This window comes from Alligator mississippiensis, chromosome 12, assembly GCF_030867095.1.
Source record: "Alligator mississippiensis isolate rAllMis1 chromosome 12, rAllMis1, whole genome shotgun sequence".
NCBI classification, from domain to species: Eukaryota; Metazoa; Chordata; order Crocodylia; family Alligatoridae; genus Alligator; species Alligator mississippiensis.
In genome coordinates, this window is record NC_081835.1 from 35,183,330 (window position 1) to 35,209,327 (window position 25,998).

Sequence of the window (25,998 nt, forward strand, 5' to 3'; positions counted from 1 at the left end):
CAATAAAAGATATCATCCCCCAAAATTCTCTGTTTTTCATAGTGGCTATTAACTCATTCCCAAGGTGATAAATGAGGTTCAGGTTTTGATGGCAGGAACTCTTTTATATGATTTTTCAAAGGACCTCACCTCAAATCTATATTTTTTTTCAAGACTTTTACATCAACAAATATGTACATGTATAAGCTTTTGCCCCATGCTGCATTTATATCTCTAGCTGAAGGAAAGCTCAATAGCCTGAATCTTGAAAGACTGTTATGACATAATTTTGAGTTGTGAAGATTATTTTTAGCCTTTAAAGTACAGAAGATAAACCATTTCATTCCAAAGGATCCTGAGATGGGTTTCTAATTGTATCATCATAATCATCATTGGCAATAATCAGTCTCAGGAGACCATGGAGATTATACCTTTGGTGGGTTCCTGGGTACCACCATAGCTTCTTGAGTGGCTCGGGAACCCAATGAGCAAGAAGCAGGCCCTTCAGCAAGTTGCACATACAAACTTGGTTGAGCTTGTACCAACATGCTGAGTACCATCTTGTCTTGTCTGCCTCTGATGCCTGATCCGATAATATCAGGATCTAGTGAATTGAACAAATTGGCTCCCATCTCCCAAATTAACTATCATTTTACTATTACTCAGATGATATTGAGTGCTTATAGCTTCCGTTGACAGCTATTAGGAGTTTCATTCATCTATATACAACTTATATTCATTAGCATTGGTTCCTAGATTAAGTGCCCAGTTTGGTAGCATTATCCTACCAAGTTTACTTAGGTAACTGTCTTAATTTCCACATCATTACCAGGTTTATTACTAGCCACTTACTAAGGACAAGGGATCCATAAGGAGAACTACCAAAAGAAAAAAAAATGGTTATCTGCTTCAGAGCAACTGTAGTTCTTGGAGGAGTTCTGTTCCAGTGATCCTACATTTGAGCTAGACAGGAAATTATTTTCCCATCTCATACAATTTTTCAAGATTTAAAAAATGTGTCCCATCCTCAATTGGGATGAAAAGTTAGTCTTGGAAGTTTTCATAAACCATAACTTCAAATATATTTTCAGACTAGGTCATATTAAAAAGTTGTGTGTAAATAATTTTGAATCTTGATTCTGATTTTGATCTTGTTATTTTTTGCCTAAGTGGGTGCATCTACATGTTGCCTTATGGTGACATTGCTACGGTACTGTACTTTGCCTTTTGGAAGTACTAAAGCATGGCACAGTACAGGTGGTTACTGTACTGTCCGCATAACATATGGTTAAATTTGGCTGTTATGGTGACGTAGCATACCGTACAGCAACGTAATGTGTCACTTCATCACCATAGGGCGACATGTAGACATGCCCAATGTTTACTTGAATTTCTAATGAAAAAGTAATTTTAAACTAAAAAATTAAATTTTCAGTTTTAAAAATGTCACAATAGTATGTTTCAGAGATTTAAAAAGTTGTTTGAAATGAAAAATACTTTTAGACAAATCCCCACCAAAAGTTTTAATTTAATCAAATCAGAACTCTCTGGCAAAATATTTCATCCAAAAATTTCCAGTTAGCTATGGCTATAGCCTGCATCATCCTGGATTGTATGAGGTCCTTTAATTTAAGATTTCTTCTATGGAGTAAAGGAAGAGAGTGGTATTTTGGATTACTCTATCCTTTATGCCCAGTCCTAAAAGACATTGTTAATTAACAGACTATGATTATGCATTCACAGGCATAGACATCAATAGTGGAATCTACATTGACAGTACCTCTTGAAGAATACAGTTACCTTGAAGTAAGGGACTCCTCATTTTGCTGTTACACCGCAAAAGGAATTGTTCCAAGTTTATTATTTTAATGGGAGAAGTGAATCAAAATCCTTTCCCACTGGATATAAAAAGGCACTTCAGTTATGAATACCACTTATGCATAGAGCATCTGTAATATTTAAATATCCCATTATATTATTATGTCAATGTAAAAATTTGTGGACTTAGCATAAAAACTATTATTATTTTATCAAGCATATAAAAAAGTGTATCTTTAATTGAAATTCCTATTAAATTTTGGAACTTCAGTGTGGAAGCAGTCCACTGAACTCAATAATGTAATAAAAATGGTTCTGGCCTCATATAATGGCCTACAGAAGTCTGCTATGGCATGAATAGATTACTTTTTTAATATTTACAAATATAATTTTAGTCTCTGGATTCAAAAGGAAAGGTCTTCAGTATTTTGATTGTTTTATGCTATATTTTATGCCTATCATTCAACTTCCTAATAATTTTCTAAAGCAAGCACAAAAGGATTTTCAATACCAGCCATCTGGATAATTTAATTCTTTTAATAGAATGCTGGAAAAGAGATCTTAATTGTAAAACTGAAATAACTTTTATGTTGCTGAAGTGAACTCTGCATCATAGTAACAACTAAATCACCACTAAAGAAGTAAAATTGAAGTTCCTAAGTCAGAAGTAATAAAAAAACCCAATCTTTTTTAAATAAGATTTTTAAAACTTCATATAGATGCCTAGCCAAAATATCAGGAGTTAGCTATTTCAATCAGAAATTCAACTGCAATAATACAACGTAGAAGCAATTTTGCAACTGATATTACAAATCTAATTCTGACTGCGTTACATTTCATCCAAAGCTGCCAGAACTATAAGGGGATGGAAGTTTACTAAAGCAGATGATAAATAACAACCTAGAACAGGGCTTGGCAACATAGAGCGCACAGAGTCACTGTATTTGGCCCACAGAGCTGGATGGCTTTGCCTGTGTCCACAACCACAACAGTGCAAAGCAGTGAGAAGCTGTGCTGGGACCAGGCTCCCACTAGCTGGAAACTGCTCATACCACAACTGATGAATTTGAAATCAAGAAAGACAATGAGTGGATCTGGATTTCTGGCTATAACAAATTAGGAAGTGCTGCCCAGTTCCTGAATCAGAATTAATGTAATTAAACAATTAACAGGAAAGAGGCTAAAAGTTAAATTATACATATTCTTCTTCATGGAAGTTGGTTTTAAAGCTATTAAGAAAGACCTGGATAGCCTAAACAAGGAATGATCAACATTTACGAGGCCAGGGGCTACATACCCCACGGACCATATCAGTGGGAACCAGGGAAACCACAGCATGGTGAGTCATGGGTCCCGGGGCCCACTTACTGCATGGATGCCCCTGTACCCTGATCCCCCATGCAGGCATTCCCCCAGCGCCACTGCACCATGCACCTGCATGGGCATCACTCTTCCACCACTGTGCCACATAGCTCTGGCCTTAGGCTCCACTCCATGTACTGCAGCGCCCTATGCCCCAGGAAACCAACAGGCTGTGGAAATCCAGAGGTCTACTCCTAAGTGTCACTGTCATTCTATTTGATGAAGCTAATTAGAAAAATGGATACCAAAAAAGAAGAAAAGCAGTTGCAGGAAGAAGTACAGTTCCTTAATTTCACATAAGTATATGCTAGTATTGAAACATGAAAGTCAACACATACCTCTGGCCTTACTGGATCTTCAATACCAACAACACAAATGCAGGTCAGGTCAGTTAAAACGTCATTTTCGTTGTCCCAGTCTGGTTCTGGGCTGCTGCTGAAGTCCCGGTAACCAATACAAATAGTCCTCAGTCCATCACAGGCCATAGGTTCAATCACTTTCTTTATCATCTCATCTCGGTCACGAGGTCTGAAGATACGAGGTTCACCTGCTGCATTAAGGATTCTAGAACACCTTTAAAGGAAGGGCATTCGTTATACGAGTGAGGTTCCATTATTCAGTTTGTTTTCAAGGTATTCATCCAAAAATTAGCTTTTTCTGTTTTTATTTTTAAAAATATTTAATTTGCAATGCATTCCACGAGCAAAACAAATGGATTCACTATTTTAGGATATAACTGTTTTATACTAAAATGTCTTTCAAATTCCTGCCAGATTAGTAACTAATACTTGAGTTCCAGATTAGTAACTAATAGTTTAGGTTCCAACTGAAAACCAAACAACAATGGTTTGAACCTTTTCTTATTGAAATCAATGAAAATATATTTTAGTGGTGTCAGATTACTCCAAGTTGTTAAAACATAAATAAATATAGCGAGAGACACAGCAGACTTACTTCTTCAGAACTATTTCAGAAGCACCTTTGCTGTACATTCGGAAACTCCCATCTGGCATTTTAATGACAGTGCTCATTGACTTTCTCACTGAGTTAAAAGTGTACACTTTGTAGAGTTTCTCCTCAGGAATTAGATTCCGAATAGGCTGGTAATCCTGCTTCAAATTCAGAACAAACCCCAAGAGGCCACACTCCGTCTTGTTGCCTACCTGACGAGGCAGGCCACCTTCCCTTTCTGGTGGCTGAAAGAAGAAAATATCAGATTTGAATCCTTCATTTAAAAAAAAATTTGTAGTACACAGTATTCTTCTAGCTCGCTAAATAACAAGGTACCAAGCAACTACATTATTTTCTATGTAAAGTCAGGGCTCATGCGATTTTAAAAGAGAAGCAGAAGTTCCTCTGAACTATAACAAAATAAAACCCATCTATTTCATACTCTATTTGAAATTGCTTCTATTGAAGTAACCAAGCAGTTCTCTTCCACATTTCTTACCCTTTGGCAATTCAAGACTTTACGACGGACATGAAATATGTCATTAAAAATAAATCTATGTTCTTCTGGGTCAACAAAACTGGGAAGGATTTCTAACATTTTGAAGGATAGGACGAGAATTCTAAAAGATCTTGATAGACTGGAGAGCTGGGCTAGAGAAAACAGAATGAAATTCAGCAAAGATATATGTTAGGTGCTATCCCTAGGGAAGGATAAACAAATGCATAAATACAGAATGAGAGATAACTGACTTGCTAGTAGTGTTGCTGAGAAGGATCACAGAGTTTTGGTAAATCACAGACATACTGGGTGTGTCTACATGTGCAAATGCTGCTGGATGAGTTTACCCCACAGTAATTTACTGTGGAATAAACCCACCCTGGGCAGGCATGTATTCCTTCCATTTGTCTTTGTCTTTTTTGTTTAAATATTAAAAACAGAGCATTTAAAAATAAATTTGGAAAAATAAGGCTGTTAAAACAATGTGTTATTGTCTCATTCCCATAGGGAGAGCATTTAAAGTAGATGAACATATAACCCTGTCAACTTCAGAGATACTCTATTTTAATGCATATTTTGGTTTACTGTTTTAAAATTATTTCCTAAAAAAGTCACCTGAAAAAGATAAAACAGCTGCAAGCTAGATTTAAAATCAAAGCGATCAACCTTTCTGAGAGAAATGCTGGGGTAAACAGATTTATTTCACTAAAGTCAAGATGATTCAAGAAGGTTTTAAAGAAGGGACTTTTACTTATTTACAGGAAATTGCTGCAAGGAGAAAAGCAGTGAATTTATACTCATTCATTATACCAGAGGCACCATAGATTCACCTCTTGCTCCATTCCTTCAGGCTGATACCCTATTTTCCTCCTCTGGCCCCAGAAGTTTACCTCTATTCCCCTTAACATGGCTATTCTGTCCTGGGTTGCATGTCTGACTTCCTTAGGTTCTTTTGAAATACTAGCCCTAAGTTAGTTTGTGGTGTAGATTATGCAAGGTATATTTTAAAGGCAACTATTTTTAGCTTAATTAATTTTATAAAATTAACCCTGTAAGGAGCCACTTTATCAAATACATTATGCACATTTTATCCCTTGCTGCCTTGGCAACCTTTTGCTGGCACAGGCCAGAGTTTGTGATTTGGACGTGGCTGCAGGCCACAAGTGTAAGATCCCTGAAGTAGCATGTACTCAACCTTGCTGCAGATACCCAGACCCCTGCAGCAAGAGAAACGCAAATGCAGCAGGCTCTGCAGTGAAGGGGTTCACTGTGGAGGCAGGGAATGGGCAGCACAGTTCACCTCCTTCCCCATGCCAGATTGGACCTTTGCTGAATCTAACCGATGGACCATAGCTTGTCTACAGCTGTCTACATTATTAAAGGAATTGGCTGAGGCAATTTTAGAGCCACCGACTATCATGTTTGAGAGGTTGTGTATGTGGGGGATGTCATGAATGACTGAAAAAGGGCAAATATAGTGCCCATCTTTAAGAAAGGGAAGAAGGAGAATCCAGGAAATTACAGATCAGTCAGCCTGATCTTGACACCTGGAAAGATCATGGAGTAGGCCCTCAAGACATCTTTCAAAGCACCTGTTGGAGTTCAGGAACAGCCAGCATGGATTCACCAAGAGCAAGACATGCCTAACTAACTTGATTTCCTTCTACGATAAAGGATAGGCTGTGTAGATGGGGGAGAACAGCAGATACGATGTACCTTTGACACTGTCTCTGGCAACATTCTTATTAATAAACTAAAGAAATACAAACAAAATTAAGTACTATAAGATGGTTATGAAAATCATGATCAACCAATGGTCATCAATGACTCAAAGTATAGTTGAGAGGAGGTATCAGGTGAAATTCTCCACGGGTCTGGCTTGGGTCTGGTATTGTTTAATGTCTTTGTTAATTATTTGGATGATGGGATTGAGTGAATGCTTAGCAAATTTGTAGATTACACTGATTTGAGGGAAGTTGCAGACACACTGGCCAGGATCCAGAATGACCTGGATAAAATGGAGAAATGGTCCAAAATCAACCAGATGAGAATGAACAAAGACAATTACAAAGTCCTGCACTCAGGATGTAATAATTGCATGCACAACTGCAGAATGTCTGGCTATGCTGCAGTACTGCAGAGAAGGACCTAGGAGTTACAGTGGACCATACACTGAATATGTGCCAAGCCTGTGCTCTTGTTGCAAACAAGCCAACAGCATATTGAGTTGTGTTAGCAGAAGTGTCATTTCCACTCTTTTCATCACTGGTGAGGCCCCAGATGCAATACTGTAGCCAGTTTTGGGCCCCACACCTCAAGAAAGATTGGAAAGAGCCCAGCAGAGTGAAAAAAATCATTAGAGGCCTTGAAAACATGATTTATGAGGAGAGGCTGAAAGAACAAGGATTATTTAGTCCAGAGAAGAGAAGATAGAAATGGGATTCAATAGCAGTCTTGAAATGCCTGAATTGCAAGTATAAAGATGTAGATAGATTACTTTCTGTGACCATCCAGGAAAGGACTAGGAGCATGGCCTCAGACTGCTGCAGAGGACATTTAGATTGGATATTATGAAGCATTTTCTCCCTATGAGTGTGGTTAAAAAGTGGAACAGGATACCTAGGGAGATTGTGGAATCTCCATCCCTAAAAATCTTCAAGAGCAGGCTAGGCAGACAATTGACTGGAATAGTTTAATCAGGAATGACCCTGCTTTGAGCACTTCTGCATTGTTAGAGTATGTTAAAGTACTGTTTGTTTTTAGTTCTCCTATAGTTTTGTTAAGGAATGTTAGCCAGGCATAGTCTTGCTTAAAGTGCCCCTGGTATAGATCTGGAATTACTCTCTTTATTTAACACATAACAGGGATATTGTTCCTGGTTATTCAGGAATTTTTCATATTAAGTCATATTATGGAGTTTAATAATAGCTAAAAAAACTGGTAAAAAATTGAATGTAGGTAATCTTCACTCACAATAAACTTTCTGACTTGTAGTTGAGAATGATTATTTCCAATTCTCACATAAGATGACTACTAACAATCTAAATCAGTGATTCTCAACCTAGTTAGAATCAAGACATTCCTTGTTAGAGTCAAGGCACCCCTCAAAAAATTTCAGCCCTTATTTTTCACTTGTCTTCTGAGCAGTTTTTCTATTGCAAAGATCTCAGAAAGATCACAACAGGTCAGAATATTTTTAACACTGTGAATCCCTATTTGATAGCTCTGGGTTTATCTTGTGCATCGTGTTTGCATAGTCACAATGCTAACATTGTATAGAACCTTGGAACACCCTTGAAAGGATCTCAAGGCAACCCAGGGTGTTGTGTCCCCTGGTTGATAATCACTGACCTAAACAGAAATCATCTTATTGCCAATAAGACAAAAATGTGTTATGGAAATTAAGTTAAACTGAGGATGTATAAGCTGCCTTGAAATGAGATTATGAAAAAGGACTGTTAAATTCTTTGAGCAATTGGTATAATAATGTTGCTACCAGAAGAACTATGAGTATCTGAATGTACCTTATATAACATTTTTATCTCATTCATTGGATTTAAAGCTTTTAGAAAAAAGCTCCCAACATTTCAGAGTTTAAGATCTTCTATTCTTTATGCATAACCTGGAGGGACTCATTTTAGTGTTACCAGTTACCTACCTGGATCCACCAGTCAAGAATCAACTGACTAGGTTGAGGGCACCTGAGATAAACTTTTCTATTATTTTGCCCTCAACATAGACAGTTTTTTTAAAACTTCCTAACTTCTCCCAGAAGAATTTTCCACTTCCTTAAAGGTGGGTGAACCCCAAATCACCCTGAACAGTAAAACCTTCCTGTGATCAAGGTTCATGTTTTAATTCTAATGATTATATATGCAGTGCCCTAAGATCACCTTCTATGCACATAGGAGGAATTTTCTACCAAATCCTTGTATTAAAAGATTTTTGTGAAACCTGCCACAAATAAAGATTAATACCTTCTGTATTTTGGATGAAGAAAAGGTATATCCATCAGTTTTCTAAACCACTACAATATGGTTTTCATTATGCATATTGTAAAACGAGAAAAAATAACGTATTTAGATTTCAGAGCACTTTAATGGGAGAAATGAGAATTTTCTGAGTTAAGGGGGTAGTTAAGGGAGGCAGAAGAGCCATTTTCCATATGTGGGATTCTGGTGGTGGTGGGTTCTGTAAACCTAGGGAAAATCAGAAGTATGGTTCGTAGGCTTTAAAAGCCAGGGTAAACATTGAACTGTGAAGTAGTTACCCAGGAAAGGGGAGTTCTCTGATGAGATATTTTTAAAGCTATGAATGATATCCTCCTCTCCCCATCCTTTTCCTTCTCTCTCTCTTGCATGCGTGCGTGTACACACACACACACACACACATGCATAAATGCACACATACTCTGTGTGTGTGTGTGTGTGTGTGTGTGTGTGTGTGTGTGTGTGTGTGTGTGTGTGTATCCATATATAAAGAGAGAGAAAGATTAAGTCCAAGATTCTATTCCACCTTTTAGGCATATAAGTTGATGTAGGCATCTAAGTGATATTTTGTTCCACCCTGATTCAGTCCCTGAAAAGCCATTAAGTTATCTATTTTGGAATTCACTTATTTTAACCATGTAAAAACAATGATTTAAATCTCAATTTCAGTGATCAGTTATAATATTATCATGTTGTTTTGTATTTTTGCTTTCAAATTATAATCCTAAAGAAGACTGAATCTCATTGTTTAATGGCAATTAAGACATGTTTATTTGCAACCACATACAGACTTGACACTAAATTTGGTAGCCTTTATGCTAACAGTTAAGTGATTATAGTTCTTAAGCTATATTTATTCAGATTCCGAATAAAGAAAATGGTGAATGACATTTCTTATTTACCGGATAATTAATTACCATTCATGATTTGTATCAAACTGCTTTTAGATGGAAATTGAATGAAACTACATTCAATTAAAATGTAGTAAACCAGCATTTTAAAATTATTTTTATTAACTAAAGAAAATCAAATTAAATATGCTGTATGTATATATGTAGGAAAATATTTTATCAAAATATATGTTGTATTTAAAACAAACTGATTTATTAAACAAAGAGAATTATATTTATAATTCGAAAAGTGAATTTTGAATTAAAAAAGCACAAGAACTAGTATATCTCAGTCTCTCATATCCAGCTTTTATTCATAATTGGAAAAAGAAAACTTTTCTGCGTTTTCAGTTCTCAGTTGGTTTATCAATGTTGAATGAATAGTTATTGGACTGAATTACACTAAATAAACTGAAATGAAGAGAATAGTCTCACCTTAGTAACTGGAAACATTTTGCTTCTGGGTGCTCAGCAAGTGATATTCCCCAGTTAAGTGGGGTGGATTTGTTTGTTTTTTAAGTGGTTATAATTATACACTGCTAGAACAATATATTTATTTAATTTTAATATTACTATTATTACTACTTATTTGATTTATATGCCACTTTGCCCAGCAAAGACTGAGATCAGCCCAGGATTGGGCTCTATCAGGCCTCAAGATGGTGAGTTTCACATATGAGGAGCAAATGCTGGGAATGACCTTCCATGCATTTTTGCTATGTGGACTTTGTGCATTGATGGTACTTGTAGGAGGTTGCTGTTGACTTACTTTAGGCATCACAGTGGCACAGAAGGGAGTAGGTAGTCCTTCAAGTACATAGGGCCCCAACCATTTAGGGCCCTTGTAGGTCAAAACAAGCACCTTGAATTTTATGTAGAAATCTACTGGGAGCCTGTGTAGACTTTGGAGCGCTGGAGTTATGTGCTCTTCCTCCTGACTGACCTCCATCATAAGGTATGTCACTGCATTCTACAGGAGCTGCAGCTTCTGTATTGTTATCAAGGGCAGCCCCACACATGGTGCACTACAATAATCTAGTCTTGAGGTTACAAAAGCATGAATGATGGTGTCCAGATTGAATCTAAAAGAAAAGGTCATAATCTTCTCACCAGATGGAGTTGGTGAAAGGTGCTCCTAGCTCCACTCTACTGCCACCTGAAGATTCAGGTGCAGCCAAAAACCAGGAGCAACAGGTTTCAGGCTGTAAAGCTGAGTGACAAAAGGAAGCTGGATCCCATTAATGATAGGTGTCTTAATCCCCCACAAGTCATGCAGTCTGCCAACTACCATCACTTCTGTCTTGTCTAGATTACATTTCAATTGGTTCACCTGCTTAAAGTCCCCATGCAGCCAGGCACTGGGAGAGGACTGAGACTGTGAGGCCTGGGTCAGGTAAACTAAGGTGGTAGAAATGGGTGTCACCAGTATACTGATGACACCTCATTCCAAATAGCTACACAATTTCCCCAGAAACCTCAAGTACACATTGAACAGTAGAGGCAACATGATGTAACCTCAGGGGACCCCCACAGGAAAGGTCTTGAAGGGATGATGAGCACTTGTCCATCACCACCATCTGGAATCATTCTGCTTAGAAAGAGTGGAACCAATCTAGGGAGGTCCCACGAAAACTCATCAGGTCAGGTAAATGCTTTATCAGCACTTCATGGACAACTGTATCAAAGGCCACTGAAAGATCTACTATGATCAGCAGGGCACAATTTCCCCTGTTGATCTCACAGCAAAGATTGTTAAGCAAGACCATGAGTACAATCTCTGTGCTACATCTGGGATGAAAGCCAGACTGACAAGGGTCCAGGAATCTGAATGCTTCCATTCAATGACCTTCTCCAAAAAGGAGAGATTAGAAATGGTGAAAACTGGCCAGAGGTTCAGCATCAAGCAATGGCTTCTTGAAAAGGGGCTGGACAATTTTACTAGATTATAGTAAATTCAGGAAATAATACCGGTTGTCTTAACTTCAAATAAGTTAAATAGGTTTATTTTAAAAAATAAAATATATTTAAAGTAAATAAAATATCCAAGTTAGACAAATATAATAGGTTGCAAGGAAGGGCATTATCTGCTTACCTTTTTTCACATTTTGCTAATTTAACTTGTTCCAATGCAGGGGTGTCTGAGTTCATGATCCTTATTTCTAATTTACTCATTTAATTTAGTACACTAAGTTGTTTTTAAGCAATTACAGCCTTTTTATGAATTCTCTTAACTCAACAGTTAAGAAACACTTTGGCTAGAACGTGTTTCACTTTGTGTGTCCAAACAGCATTTACTCAGCTACATAAGTACTGTTTGGGGCACTTACACACAGTTTCCAAACTTATTCCAGGTGAAGTGCAGACCTGCAACCATCCGTTGCTGAGTATGGTCAGTAGGCTGCATGTTAGCTAGTCATATATGTGCTCTATAGAAGTTCCAAAATTGTAGCTAGACATAAACAGGAGGGAAAGAGAAGCTTCCTCATTTTGCTTTGCCCCAAGAGCCTTTTGGTTAGGGCACTCTCCCAGGGAGCAAGAGCCCTAAGTTCTAGTCTCCCCACCAGAGGGATCTTGAAGCTATGTCTCTGACTTTCCAGCACAGTGCTCAAACAATCAGTACACAGCTAAGACATTATACAGGCCTATAGCCAGTCCTCCAGTGTCTGTCCAATGGTCCAATTGTAATATTGTATAGAAGTAATAGCAGGTGGACTGGATACCAAACTGTTTTATGGTATACTTCAAATATTCCTTATAAGTTGAAATCATTCAATATTGTTGCACTAACATTTACAATTACACTGAGATGATAAAAGATTCCATGACTAGCCTATGATGTGGTAGTGTTGGAGTGATGCTGTAGCCATAATGGTGCAGAAAATATGCAAGAGGCGAGGATTTTCTCGGGTGATATCTTTTATTGGAGAGATCTTAAGTTTTGGGCACAAGGAAAAGAAGCAGACACAGCTTGAGATAGAAAAAACAGATAGAAAACAGATAGCAGATAGGAAAACAGCGTATATAAAACTGTACAGATGGAGTTTTATTAAGGCCTATATCACTTAATATGTGGTTTAATACAAAATTACTTTGTTACAAGTATATATTTTATATGTATGTGGGGCCAGGAGGAACGGAACAAGGAGGAGACTGTAGTTCATTGAGGTGGCTACTGGCTGTGAAGGGAGGAAGCCCTGGGTTCTCATCAAAGAGTTTTGTTCCAGTCAGGCAAAAGCTCCACTTTTTTCCCAATGCCTTTGTTAATGGCTCAGCTTCAAAAGAAGCATCAGAGAAGGAACGGAGCAATGGCTAACTTCCAGCAGTATGGTTAGCACATTATGCTGGAAAGTGAGAGAAGCCCTGGGTCAAACTTAGAACACCTCATGTGAGTGCCCTACTCTATCTTGTGCTGGGGAATGGTGTTCTGGAAAGGGAGAGAGGTCATATTCTAATGCCCCTGAATGAGAGGGCCTAGAACTTGGGACCTTCACCAGGTGAGTGCTTTAGCCACTGAGCTATGTGGGCAAAAGAGGATAGGCCTTTCTCATGTCCTGAGTCTAAGTCTATCAGTCACAGATTCTGTAGCAGATTTAAATGCCTAAAAATAGAATTATTTTCAGCATCTAATCTGCTATATGTCCATATGTGGATGTATTTAGGGCTATAGCCACTACTATGCATGTTCAGTTTGCACGACTAGGCAACCATCCAGGCATGCAGGGTCACACACCCATCAACAGAATACCCCTGAACACAGAAATATCAAAAAAGCCCTGTAGACATCCAAACCTGGATGCTTACACAGCTATGAATATAGAATAATATGCCACCCTTAAGTGATCACTAAAATATATGCATCATCAGTTACCTGGTCATTTTCGTGTTCAGACTGTATTTCATCCTGTTTTTAATTGCTATTCCATATTTCAAAATAAAAACAGTTACAATGGTTGTGAGGTTGTCTGTTTCTCTAACTTAATCACTGCTGAGATAAAATGATGAACCCAAACCCAATGACCACAAAGTCAAGTAATTTAGAATGAAGGAATCAAGGGCAAACTTAAAGGAAATCATGTTAAGGTATAGAAATATACAGTAAAAGCACCAGGTAATTTTAACTGTGTCATGTAGTGACACCACTATGATTAAACTAAATTTAAAAACAGTATTCAATGTTTTATTTCTTCTCCATATTATTCTCTATGTAGTACCAATATATTTCACAGCAGCGGTTGTTTGGATATCTTAGCCATGCATTTTCAATACCTTCACATGATTCTTACTGATGCACAATGGATGCATCTACACATGTGATTAATGCACATGAATACACTTTGGGGCATATTGCTCCAAAGTTTATTCATCTGCAGCATGTGGAGACTGGTCAGAGCAGCCTGGACTGGCAGGGAACCTGGGGGTTCAGCCTGTCAGCCCGGGGCTCTACCGACCAGGCTACACATGCTGCAGAGCCTCTGGCTGGGGCAAGAGGGTGCCCCATCCAGCCAGGGCAGTGTGATACAAGTATTACCCTGCAGTGGAGTTTATTAGTTTTGTATGCCCTAATAAGAAACACGTGTAGACACCAAGACATTTTAGTGTGCAATTAGGCAACTGCACAGTAAGCATCTTATGTAGATGTACTAACTGGGTTCATCTACATGTGCAATAAATGCAACAAGATAAACTCTGGAGCCGTTTGCTCTGGATCACACTGCTCCTGGGTGCAGCATTTACGTGTGCCTGGAACAACAGCACTTTGAGCTTGGGTGGAGCAGCCCAAGAGCTGGCAGCAGGCTTGGGGGGTCAGCCCTGGGCTCCAGTAGGCGGAGTCAGGTGGTAGAGGGGCTGGCTAGGGCATGAAAGTGCCAGACATGCAGAGTCATGTGGCTAGCCCCCAAAAACTGCTGCTAGCCTGGGGCTGCTCCATCCCAGCTCAAAGGGCTGCTGTCCCAGTCAGTGTTCACTCATGCATTTCTGTGCAGTAAATGACTCCGTGGTAAGATAGTACTGTCCCCGACTACCATCTTATGGTGGAGTTAATTAACTTACCGTAGCCTAATACTGGGATTTATGTAAATGGTGACACTTCACTACGAAGCTAATTTGTCAACTCTGCAGTAAAGCACATGTAGATATTAGGCCTGTGTGAGTAGGCAGCTATTCAATCCAGCTTCAGATCCAAGGGATCTGATCTGGAGCTCTGGACCGGGTTTCTGCTTTGATCTGGCCAAAGCGGCTCCAAAGCTTCAGATCTGCCTCGGAGATTGGGCCATAGGGTATAATGGGGAATCAATTAAATATCTATATATAACTTTGTTGGTTTTTGTCTTATTTGGATTAACCTTGTAGAGGTGGTAGCCTCTGCTGAGAGCATGAAGCCTGCCAAGCTTCAAGAAGATCAGTGCAGGGGTTTGGGGGGAACTGCACCCCAAATTTCTGAAGGCAAAACTCATGTCACGTGTATGTGTTACACCACAGAGGGGTGAAAACTGCAGGGTGGTAGCCCCTGCTGCGGCCACAAAGCCTGCCAGCTGTCAAGGGGGTAGGTGCAGGGGATCTGGATTCTGGGGCCCTGCACCTCTAGCTGCTGACAGACAAAACTTGTGACATGGGTGGTTGTGCAACTGACTGTGTCTATTTTGGTGCAGTTGATTATCTGTATTGATTTCTTCGTCTCCTTAGTGTCTGGTTTTGTAGGTGTTAATTGATGCTAAGTAACTGGTTACACTAGGTAGCAACTGTGTATTGAGTTGGTCCCTGAGTGAATCATGACTGATTGGTAACTGGTAACACAGTAGCTTAGCAGCCAGGCCTGCTGTAGTTCCAACCCCGCCCCCCCTCCCCCGCCCCAAGACAGACAATTGCACAAGCACCCATGTCACGAGTTTTGCCTGTCAGCAACTAAAGGTGCAGGGCCCCAGACCCCCCCTGCACCTATCTCTTTGAAACTTGACAGGCTTCGTGGCCTGAGCAGGGGCCACCAGCCCTTGCGGTTTTCAGCCTGCTGCACCGTAACACACAGGGTCATCTATGTCACGAGTTTTGCCTGTCAGCAGCTTGAGGTACAGTTCCCCCCAAACCCCTGCACCAATCTTCTTGAAACTTGGAAGGCTTGTGGCCTCACCATGGACCCCTGCAATTTTCACCCCCCTGTGTTGAAACACATAGACATGACATGAGTTTTGCTTTCAAGAATCTGGGGTGCAGTTTCTCCCAAACTCCTGCACCGATCTTCTTGAAACTAGGCAGACTTTGTGGCCTCACCAGAGTCTACCACCCCTGCAGTTTTCACCCCCTTGTGTTGTAATAAATACGTGTGACATGAGTGTTGCTTTCAAGAATTTGGAGTGCAGTTTCCCTCAAACCCCTGAACTGATCTTCTTGAAACTTGGCAGGCTTCATGCTCTCTGAATATGCTATAACCCTTGCAAAGTTCATGCAAATCAGACAAGAAAAAAGAAAGTTATAGATATTTCATTGATTCCCCATTATACCATATGGCTGTATCTCCAAAGTGGCTCCAAAGCTTTTCCGAAGCGCTTTGGAAACTCCAAACCACTTTAGAAAGCCTACCAAAGCCAGCGCTTTGATCTGGACATGATGCTTCAGATGCTGAACTGTCCATAGCTTCTCCGGATCTGAAGCACAGTCTGAAGCCTCACACAGCTCTGGTAGATACACCCACTCTCATTTTTAACTCTAGTGTGATATAGCTGTTTGTTTGATTTTAAGTATTAAAAATGTTATACTTGAATGCTAAGCAAAGAACCCAAAGAGAAATCAACCATGCAATATCTCTAATGATTTGAACATATGTTATAACAATCTTCTTACATTTCAGGAAGAAATGGAGAAGCCTAGTGCCACCTATAACCAAAAGCACTGCAAAACAAAGAACACTATCCAGGTAAACCAGGCAGTCTTCTTGAACAATCCCTCACAGACAAGGATGATTGTCTTCTATGACTGTTTTATCTGTGTGTCCAAAGTTGGCTGATGAGGCCTATTTGGGACTGACAGATTCAACTTCAGGTCTGACATGTATTTCCCTGAGGGATGGGTGGCACTGGATTCTTGATTTGGTCCATGACATGCTGTTTCTCCTGCTTCCACATTTCCGTCTCCTGTTGTTGTCATGAGGTTTCAAAGTACTGAGATCCCTGCAGCAGACTCTTCTTCCATTTAGGGCATTCCTGGGTGACAGTCTCCCACGTGCTGAGATTGATGTTAGATTTTTTTAAGATGGCCTTGAGGATGTCCTTGAAGCCCTTTCTCTGTCCTCCTCTTGAACGTACACTTTGGCTGAGCTGAGATAATAAAACTTACTTCAGGAGTCTAGAGTCAGACATCCAGGTGGCATGATAGGCCCAACGAAGTTGATGTTGGATGATCATTGCCTCAGTACTTGAAATATTTGCTTGCAGGAGAATGCTAATGTTATTGTGTCTGTCTTCCCACTGTATTTAGAGGATCTTCCGCAGGTACTGTTGATGGTACTTCTCCAACAACTTTAGATATCTCGTGTATGTTGTCCATGTCTCAGCTTCATATAGCAAGGTGGGGATCACATCTGCTCAAATAAACTATGAGCTTGGTTTCAGATCTGATGTTGTGATCTTCGAACACATGTCTCTTCAGGTGTCCAAAGGCTGCACTTGCACATTTGAGGTGATGTTGGCTTTCTTCGTCAAAGTCAGCCAAGTTTTGAGAGAGATGACTTCTGGGGTACAGGAAATACTTAACATTCTCCAGAGTCTCACCGTGGATCTGAATTACTGGAGCTGAGTACTGTTCATTAGGAGCTTTTTGGTGGAGGACCTTAGTGTTTTTAATGTGAAGTGTCAGTCCCATTGTCTTGTATGCCTTGGTTAAGACATTGGCAACTGCCTGAAGGTCTGCTTCCAAATGAGCACACACTACAGCATCATCAGTGTACTGGAGCTCAATGATTGAGATCAGAGTGGTGTTGGTTTTGGCTTGGAGACAGCTGATGTTAAACAGATTACCAAGCATATGGTACGCAGTTTAGCTCCACTCCAGCTGGAAGCTTGTTGGTGGTCAGATGTAGCATCACAGCAAGGAATATTGAGAAGAGTGTTGGAACGATGATGCAGCCTCGTTTAACTCCCTTTTTAATCTCATAGGGATCTGTGATAGATCCGTTACTGAGAAACACCACTCATCTACCATTATGGAGCAGGTGAGAATAGTGGCAAATTTCACTGGGCATCAGTACTTCAGAAGGATCCTTTGCAACACTTCTTGGCTGACAGAGTCAAAGGCTTTTGTGAGGTCAAAGACCATGTAGAGAGATTTATGTTGTTCCCAGCATTTCTCCTGCAGTTGGAGAACTGTGAAGACCATGTAAGTTGTGCCTCTTGATGCCCTAAACCCACACTGAGATTCCAGGAAGAGCTCTTGAGCAAATGGAAGGAGACAGTTCAGGAGGGTTCTCACAATGATCTTTCCTGTGGTTGACAGCAAGGCAATCCCTCCATAGTTTCCACAGTTGGACTTGCCTCCTTTCTTGAAGATCACAATCATGGCATCCCTGAGGTTGTCTGGTATTTCCTCATCATTCCAGATCCATAAGATGAGGGCATGAAGCTGCGATATGAGCTCCTCTCCTCCCTGTTTCAAATTTTTAGGAGGGATTCCATCTGCTCCAGATGCCTTGTTGTTCTTCACCTGCTTGATGGCTTTCTTCATCTGCTTGATGGCTTTCTTAATCTTGTCGAGGGTTGGAGGGATTCCAAGATCATCTCTTACTGGGTGTTACAGGATGGAATTGAGAATACTCTTGTCAACAGCAGAGTTTTGACTGAGAAGTTCCTCAAAATGCTCCTTCCAATGGGCATTGATGGCTCCCCTTTCCTTGATCAGCTCTCCTCCCTCCTTAGGTCTCAAGGGAGTTGGTTCCTGAGTGCTCGGACCATATATGTTTTTGGTGGCACTGAAGAAGCCATGCAATTTATAGATGTCAATCAGATGTTGAATCTCCTTAGCTTTGTCTTCCCACCATTTGTTCTTCATATCATAGGTCCTCCTTTGGACCTCTGCCTTGGCTTGTTGGAAATGTAATCTGTTTTGCTTGGAGATTAGGGCTGTGCAAAGCTTTGGGTGCTAATTTGATTCAGAGGAAATTCAGCCCATTTCAGTCGCTGAATCTCCAAATCTGAATCAAACCAGGGGATCAATAAAAGGGTCCAAATTGATTCAAAGCTCTCTGAATTAATTCAGAAAAGATTCAGAGAGTTTCAACAATTCAGGCAGTCCGCACCCGCTGCAGCAGGGAGCTGGAGCTGGACTCTGCACTGGTAAGTAGGGGGTGGGGGAGAAGGAGGTCTGAAGAAGTGGGGAGGAGACCACAGGGGGACCCCTGCCAGGCCCCATCCCCTGCCTGCTCCCACAACCCCACCTGCCCCGCCTGCCCCAACTCCAAAGTGCTTTAAAAACAATCCTCTACTCACTAGGTGCTGCCTGCTGTCCCCTACTGTCCCACACTATATGGTGGGGCTCTGCCATGAGCCCCCCACACCCTCCCAATTCCCCAAGCCCCCCATGGCTGCCCCACCCGCCCCAGCTCCAGCCCTTTAAGAAAAAAAAAAAAGAAAAAAACCCCAGGCTCACCAGTTCCTGCACTGGCCTTGGGGCTTCAGGGGGCTCATGGAAGAGCCCCCTCATGTGGCACGGGGCAGCAGGGATCACCTCCACCAGACAGGAACCGGTGAGTCTGGGGGTTCTTTTGGGTTTTTTTTTTTTCTTAAAGGCCCAGAGCTGGAATGGGTGGGGCAGCCATGGGGGGACTGGGACAGTGGGGTGGGGGTTGAGTGGCTCATGTAGAGCCCCCCACACAGTGTCAAGTGGGGAGCAGTGGGGATCACCCCCTGCCTGGTAGTACTGGCTGAGTTGGGGCTTTTTTTTCAAAGAGCTGGGAGCTAGAGTGGCTGGGGCAGCCATTGCTGGGGCTGGGAGAGTGGGTGGGGGATAGGCCTGTATGATTCACAGATTTGGCCAGTTCAATTCAGGACAGTGACTTAAAACATCAAATCGAATCACTGTCCCCAGAATCAAGCAAATCTGTATCCAAAGCAAATACTAGCTGCTTTGCACAGGCCTATTGGAGATGGTATTGTTTTTCAAAGCAAAAAAGGCCTTGTGCTGGTGATCGATTAACTCTCAGTCACATTCATCAAACCAGTCTTGATATTTCCTGGTAGAGAATCCAAGTGTCTCTTAACAGGTGCTGATGATGGTGGCCTTGAGGGCACCCTACATGCTGCTGACATTATTCCATTGTTGTTGAATGGAATTCACCAGTATTTCATTGAGGCACTGGTCTCAATGCCAGAACAGGTCTCATTTGCTTTGTTCCCTGAGTCCTTCAACGTTGATCTTCTGTTGGCATTGCTTCTGCTGCAGTCATTATTTGGGGGCCAGTTTGAATGACATAAATGATCATACAAGTCTATGTTAATCAGCGCAGCAATCAACTTCTAGGATAGCTCAGATGATACAGATATCTTTGTGATCCCAGGCATGGACAATGGTGTAGTCTATCAGGTGCCAATGCTTAGATCAGGGGTGTTTCCATGATATGTCTTATACCTGTTATACAGGGTATTGGTGATAGTAAGTCCATGTTCCATGCATTTGGTCAAGAGGAAGATGTCACTGGAGTGTCTGACCTCTCCTATTCCTTCCTTGCTCATGGTTCCACTCCAGAGGTTAAAGTCCCTTCCAATTCTGGCATTGAAATCACCATGAAGAATAAATCTGTCTCCCTCCAAAACACCAGGACAGACTTGGTCAAGGTTGGCATAGAATTACTCCTTGGTTTCATCAGTGGTGTCAAGAGTCAGGGCATATGTGCTGATGACAGTGGCATATTGGTTCCCCGCCACTTAAAGATAGAGAGTCATGAAGCGCTCATTCATAAAGGCAAAACCAACTCCATGAAGTTGGTGTTCTCTTCCCTGTTTACCCTTCCAGGAGAAGACATAACCATCTTCATGTTCTTTGAGCAGCTCATCTGCCACTCACCAGATCTTCCTCAGTGCAGGCACACTGATGTTGTGTTGCATGAGTTATCAGCTCATGGTTGCAGTGTGGAGCTGTGGGCATTCACTATTGTCCATGAGGGTCCTGATGTTCCAGGTCCTGAAAATGATGGTGTGTCTTTGTTGATATTTTTGACCCAAGTAAAGGTGATCCCACTGGACACAGTTGTCCAGTCATGAAGATATAAAAAATACTGTATTAGACAGGCTATGTTTAGGTCATAGTAATTCTACATTCCTCCCGTGTCAGATAAGTAGAGCAGATCCCAAAGAGGGCTGCTCAGTCACAGTTACTGCTATTTAACTGCACTCCTGTCTCATCCAAGTGCTAGACAACCTTCTTGTAACTGATGCCTTCATGACAGTTCATGACTAGGAGTTTCTAGACCTCACAATCCTGCTCCCATTGCCATTATCTGGTCACCAAAGGGTTTGAGGAATGTGCAGAAAAAGCTGTTTTCATGGAAGACACCTGCGCGTGACTTTTTTTATCATGAAGAAGCTGCTGCTGCACATCAGCTTCAACACAGCTCTTGACAGAATAAGAAGTTGATCCAATGACAAGAAGACCAAGACAACTGGTGATCTTGTCCTGCTGCAGCCTTCATCCACCTTCACAGCTGTTGAGATTCTAACATCTTCTTCCACCTGCTCCACTTTTGAGGACTTGTAGATCTATGGCTGGGAGTTGGGCAGACTTATTATAGTGGTAACCTGTGCTTGCCATGTCATATCAACATAAAAGGATAAATGTGGCTTTTCAGGAGAGAAACTGTTGCCATCTGCTGTCCTCACCACATCCTGGGGGTGCTGCTGCTCCTTAGTTTGCAAAAGTATATTTATCAGAGTTACCCCTGCTTATTTCACAGCTTACCTTCCCTGAAGGTCATTCCACTATCCATCACCTGTGGATGTACTGTGTAACAGTATAACTCTGCCCCAAAGTAAGCTAAGTTGTTTATGCTTTAAATCACTAAAGTAGCATAAAACAGACAAATCATGCTAGTGAATCCAGCTCTTAGCTTACAAATGGGCTTATTTTAAAGGTTGTGCTTATGAAACTGGACTTGTGTGATATGGATAACAAGTGGCCCCTGAAATCCACTGTATTTAAAAGATACTTTATGATCCTAGCTTCATGTAAAATGGATACAACAGTGCCATGGGTGCCTTTCAAGCACTGAGGCATAAATCATCAGATGACCTGGAAACCTTTAAAATGAGTGACAATTGGCCCAAGTATCCTACAAATGAGAACTCTGGACATTTGTGTCTAATCTCCTCTGTCAGACTCCTGATTTATTGCAAACAAAAGAACTGTTGGATACAAGTTAGTAAAGGAGGTTAAGCTGGATGTAATTTTTTGTATGAAACTTTTTTTAACTGAAAATTCCTGTTTGGGTTGATCAAAATTTGTCAAATTATTTCAGCGAGTAAAAACACCCCAGGGACTGCAATAGCTCTGTTGACATGTCAACAAAGGTGGGATTGCCAGTGACACCCAGAAAGCTCCAGGAAATTAGATACACAGAACAATGAAAAGAGCCAGATGAAACAGCAGTGTTTGCTTCTGTATGAAGTGGGGGGAGGGGGTTGCGGGGGCATGAAGAATTTGAAGACAGAGACCAGCAGGGCAGCTTTGGGGTTTCAGACTGCAAAGAGAAGAACTAAGTAGCGTTGGGGTGCTCAGGGCTGTGCAGGTTGGAACAGGAACCGCTGGATGGCTTAACACTTTTGAGGAGGAAGAGAAAGGGCCTTGTTACACCTTTACACTGTGAGCCACACAGATATAATAGCTTGAGTTTGGAGCAGTTACACACAGGTTGCTCTGTTTAAGGGGCACATACAGAAACCAGAAAAACCTACTGTACTACCTAACAAGTATCCCTCATGGAGGACATTTGTGACAGGGCAACAAACTAAACATTCAATTGCTTGCACAGGTATAAATACATGGATGGCTGTAACTGGTTGTGTTCACTGTAATGTCACTCTTACTTTAATATTACAAATTTTGTTGTCATGATTGTATCTATACGTAATCATAACAGTTAATTACAACAGTTGTTATTACCTTGTCTAATTGCAGTCAAATTTCTCTACATAGAACCTATGAGCAAGTTTTCAATTAGCATAAACTAAATTTAATCTAACAAGTTTTCTTATTATTCCTCTGAAAATTCAGTCTCTAAGTTTGGGGAATATGTACTGTATTTATCATACATAACAAAGAGATTGAATCCCTGACTTAAGCACAAAATTGGGATTCAATTTAACTGTGGAGCTGCAATATAATGAGATACATATTTCATAAGCATCTAATGTTTTGTTTTAGACCCATTAAGCTGAGTACTTTGCTGAATACTGATATCAGATTGGTCTCGTGTTTGTTGCAAGCACAGGCTTACCAGGGACTAGTGACAAATGTAATAGAACTGGCCAGAAATTATATTTCGATGTCATGGTAACTCTTGATGTTTCAAAATTTCTTTTTTGGTCCACATTAGAACAAAAACAAAAGCACTTGAATATTTTGGAAAAAACAGAATTTTGTTTGGATGTGTTAAGATACTTTTTCTAAATCAAAACCTGAGATTTTGTCATGTGTGAGGAATGGGTGTGCATGCACACACACATCTCTATCTGGCTAGCAAGACAGGAAATTTCCTTCTTTACTTGCTGTAGAGAGAAGTGTTCCATCCTAGATCACTCTGAATTAGGTGAAGTAGGAACTTTTGTTTGTGTTTCCACCACTCCAAGCCAACCTACATGACTTTGTCCATATACAGACATTCAGCTCTACCAGAAGAATTACTGCTATAGAGAAAAAAAAAAGGGTACAGATGTTCAAGTTTTTTTTTCTCCTGGAGCAAAAGTGGTTGCAATAGGAGTAAAATAACCCAGGAACAACCAAGTTAAATTACTTCCCAAACAGTTTCTCCCAGGAGACTTAAAGTCTATACAATTTATCCCAGCTTAACTCCTGGGGATCAGGAGGGGTGGATCTGCAGAGAAGCAGACGTTTGAGAGTCCAGAGGAGAGCCACACACATGATCAGAGGGCAAGAGAATAGGCCCTATGAAGAGAGGCTGAGAGCCATGGGACTCTTCAGCCTGGAAAAACGCAGGCTCAGGGGAGGCCTGGGGGCTGCTTATAAGTATATAAGGGGTGTACATCAGGATCTGGGAGAACATCTGTTCACCAGAGCGCCCCAAGGAAAAAGGACCAACAGTCATAAACTCCTCCAAGACCATTTTAGGCTGTACATAAGAAAAAATGTCTTTACTGTCTGAGCCCCCAAGACCCGGAATAGACTCCCTCCAGAAGCAGTGCAGGCACCTACTCTGGACTCATTCAAGAAATGTTGGATGCTTTTCTTGCTGGGATCCTTTCACCCCAGCTGACTTCCTGCCCCTGGGGCAGGGGGCTGGACCTGATGATCTTCGAGGTCCCTTCCAGCCCTAATGTCTATGAAATCTATAAAATCTATGCTGCTCCCTCTGCTCAGATGCCCAGAAGCCAAACATAGGAAGTGTTACCCCCTGCCTGTTTCCCCTTGCCCCTAACATGCCCTGCCAGACTCAGCTGAGCAGCAGGGAGACCAGTGACTCCTGGCTCTTCTGGCTCCGTCTTGTCTCCCCACATTGCTCAGCTGAGTGGTAGGAGCAGCCATTAAAAAGCTGGTGTGTTCCACAGCTAGGCTAGCAAGCCTTTCTCTCAGCCACACGAATTCCCTTTAAATCCCCCTGCCATTTAGCCTAGGAGAAGAAGAGGCATTTTAAAAGCTGGATGGGCTGGGAACCTGGCATGTGGAGGCTTTCCCTATGCCTGGCTTTGACCCTTGCCAGTTTCCCCTTGCTACCAAGCTGACCCAGAGCAGAGCAGGGTGAGACAGGCTTCTGTGCCCCTGTTAAGGCTCCTGGAGCCTTGCTTCCATGGGAGAGTATTCGCCGACTCCCCCCACATCCCTTGAGGTCATCCCAGAGGACTGCAAGGACAAGGGATATTCTCTTGTGGGGGAGAACTGGGAAGATGTCCACCAAAGGAGAATGATCCCCTTTCTGCCAACCTCCCAGGGCTGCCTACGGCAGCAGCCGCCAACTGCCACTTAATGGTGTGCCCCCTTGCTAAGCAGGGGAGAATTCAGGATGTAAATTAACTGGATCCTCTAAAAGCAATGGTTACCCAGGAAACAACTCTCTAGTGCCCCTTGGCTGAAGAACTTGCCTATGAAGCTCTTCAACCATGAAGCTGAGGGAACAGTGGTACAGTTCATATTCTTGGCTATTTTTCTAACAAAAGAAATTTCATTCAGTAGAAAGTATTGTCTGTGTGCAGCCTTTGAGTGAACATTCTTTTCCCTTCCCAATAAAAACATCACTAAAACAAGGATAGTTCTATTAAATAGTTTAGTTTTGAAAAAAACAGGGATATTTCAATGAAAATATTTCAGCCAGATCTAAAATTGAACTTGAATTTAATAAAAGGGCTTGCTTTAGGGATTTTAGGTCTTAGGAAGTGTCAATAGGACACACACACTTTCAGCTCTATATAACCATTCCAAAGCCACCCCAAGTTAGGGGTGAAAGGGAAAGTAACCTGGAAATGATCCAAGATATCACCTTTGCAATGAGTTTACGCTAACAGTATGTCATCAAAACAGGGATCTGTAATTTACTAGAAGACCTCTGCTGGCAGGGGAATATTTTTGTTCATTTGCTTTTTGTAGTAATTATTCACATGTAATATGTAGTACATCAGTACTGTATTGCACATCTTTGGTCATTGAAAATCTCAGGAGGTTACTTAAAAAGCAGATCTACTTGTAAATGCTGCAGAGTTTTTTCATGTGCAGCAGCACATGTGTAGATGTTGCCTGACTGGAGGGTGCTTCAGTGTGGGGGCTGCCTGCTGGCCAGCTCCACGCTGTAGCACCCTCATCCCCAGTCAGCCACTCCTCAGCACACTGAGCCCGGTCAGAGTAGCCCTGGGTTGGCAAGCTGAATCCTGGGGTCCCCTGCCAGCCAGGGCTACTGCAACCTAGCTCAATGTGCTGCAGTCCAGGTGCAACTGCAGATGCATGCCTAGGAGCTTCTCAGGAGCAATAAATTTCAAAGAAATAAGGTCCACAATTTATTGCTGCCTCCTAATGGCACATGTAGATGTGCCCACTTCCCCCATGCTAGGTTTTTTCCATCTATGCTTCGGCAGAGAGCTTCATAGTGGGGATAAGAGTAGAAGCTGAGTAGGAGCTGTTCATGTTGAGGAAATGCCAAATCATAACAGGTTTTTGTCAACCTGCTATCTGAACAAAACATTTTTATATGACAGCAACATTCTAAAAGTGGGTTTGCTGTAAATGTATACATTCTAGCATATTTGACAAGTAAGAATTATCTTCCTAAATTGAATGGTCATGCCATTGACTTTGTTCAAGTTTAACATAATCC

The 25,998-nt window shown here is 41.3% G+C and overlaps 1 protein-coding gene across 6 annotated transcripts in view; it reads right to left on the reverse strand.

Annotated features, from left to right (window-relative positions):
• ATP2B2 (ATPase plasma membrane Ca2+ transporting 2) overlaps positions 1–25,998 on the reverse strand; it is a 1,183,685-nt gene that overhangs the window by 145,740 nt on the left and 1,011,947 nt on the right. For all 6 annotated transcript variants that reach the window (XM_059716030.1, XM_059716027.1, XM_059716026.1 and 3 more), the window contains 2 exons: positions 4,114–4,355; positions 3,498–3,732 (listed from right to left, as the gene is read on the reverse strand). In XM_059716030.1, coding sequence (XP_059572013.1) covers positions 3,498–3,732; positions 4,114–4,355 — 477 coding nt within the window. The remainder of the gene's footprint in view (positions 1–3,497; positions 3,733–4,113; positions 4,356–25,998) is intronic.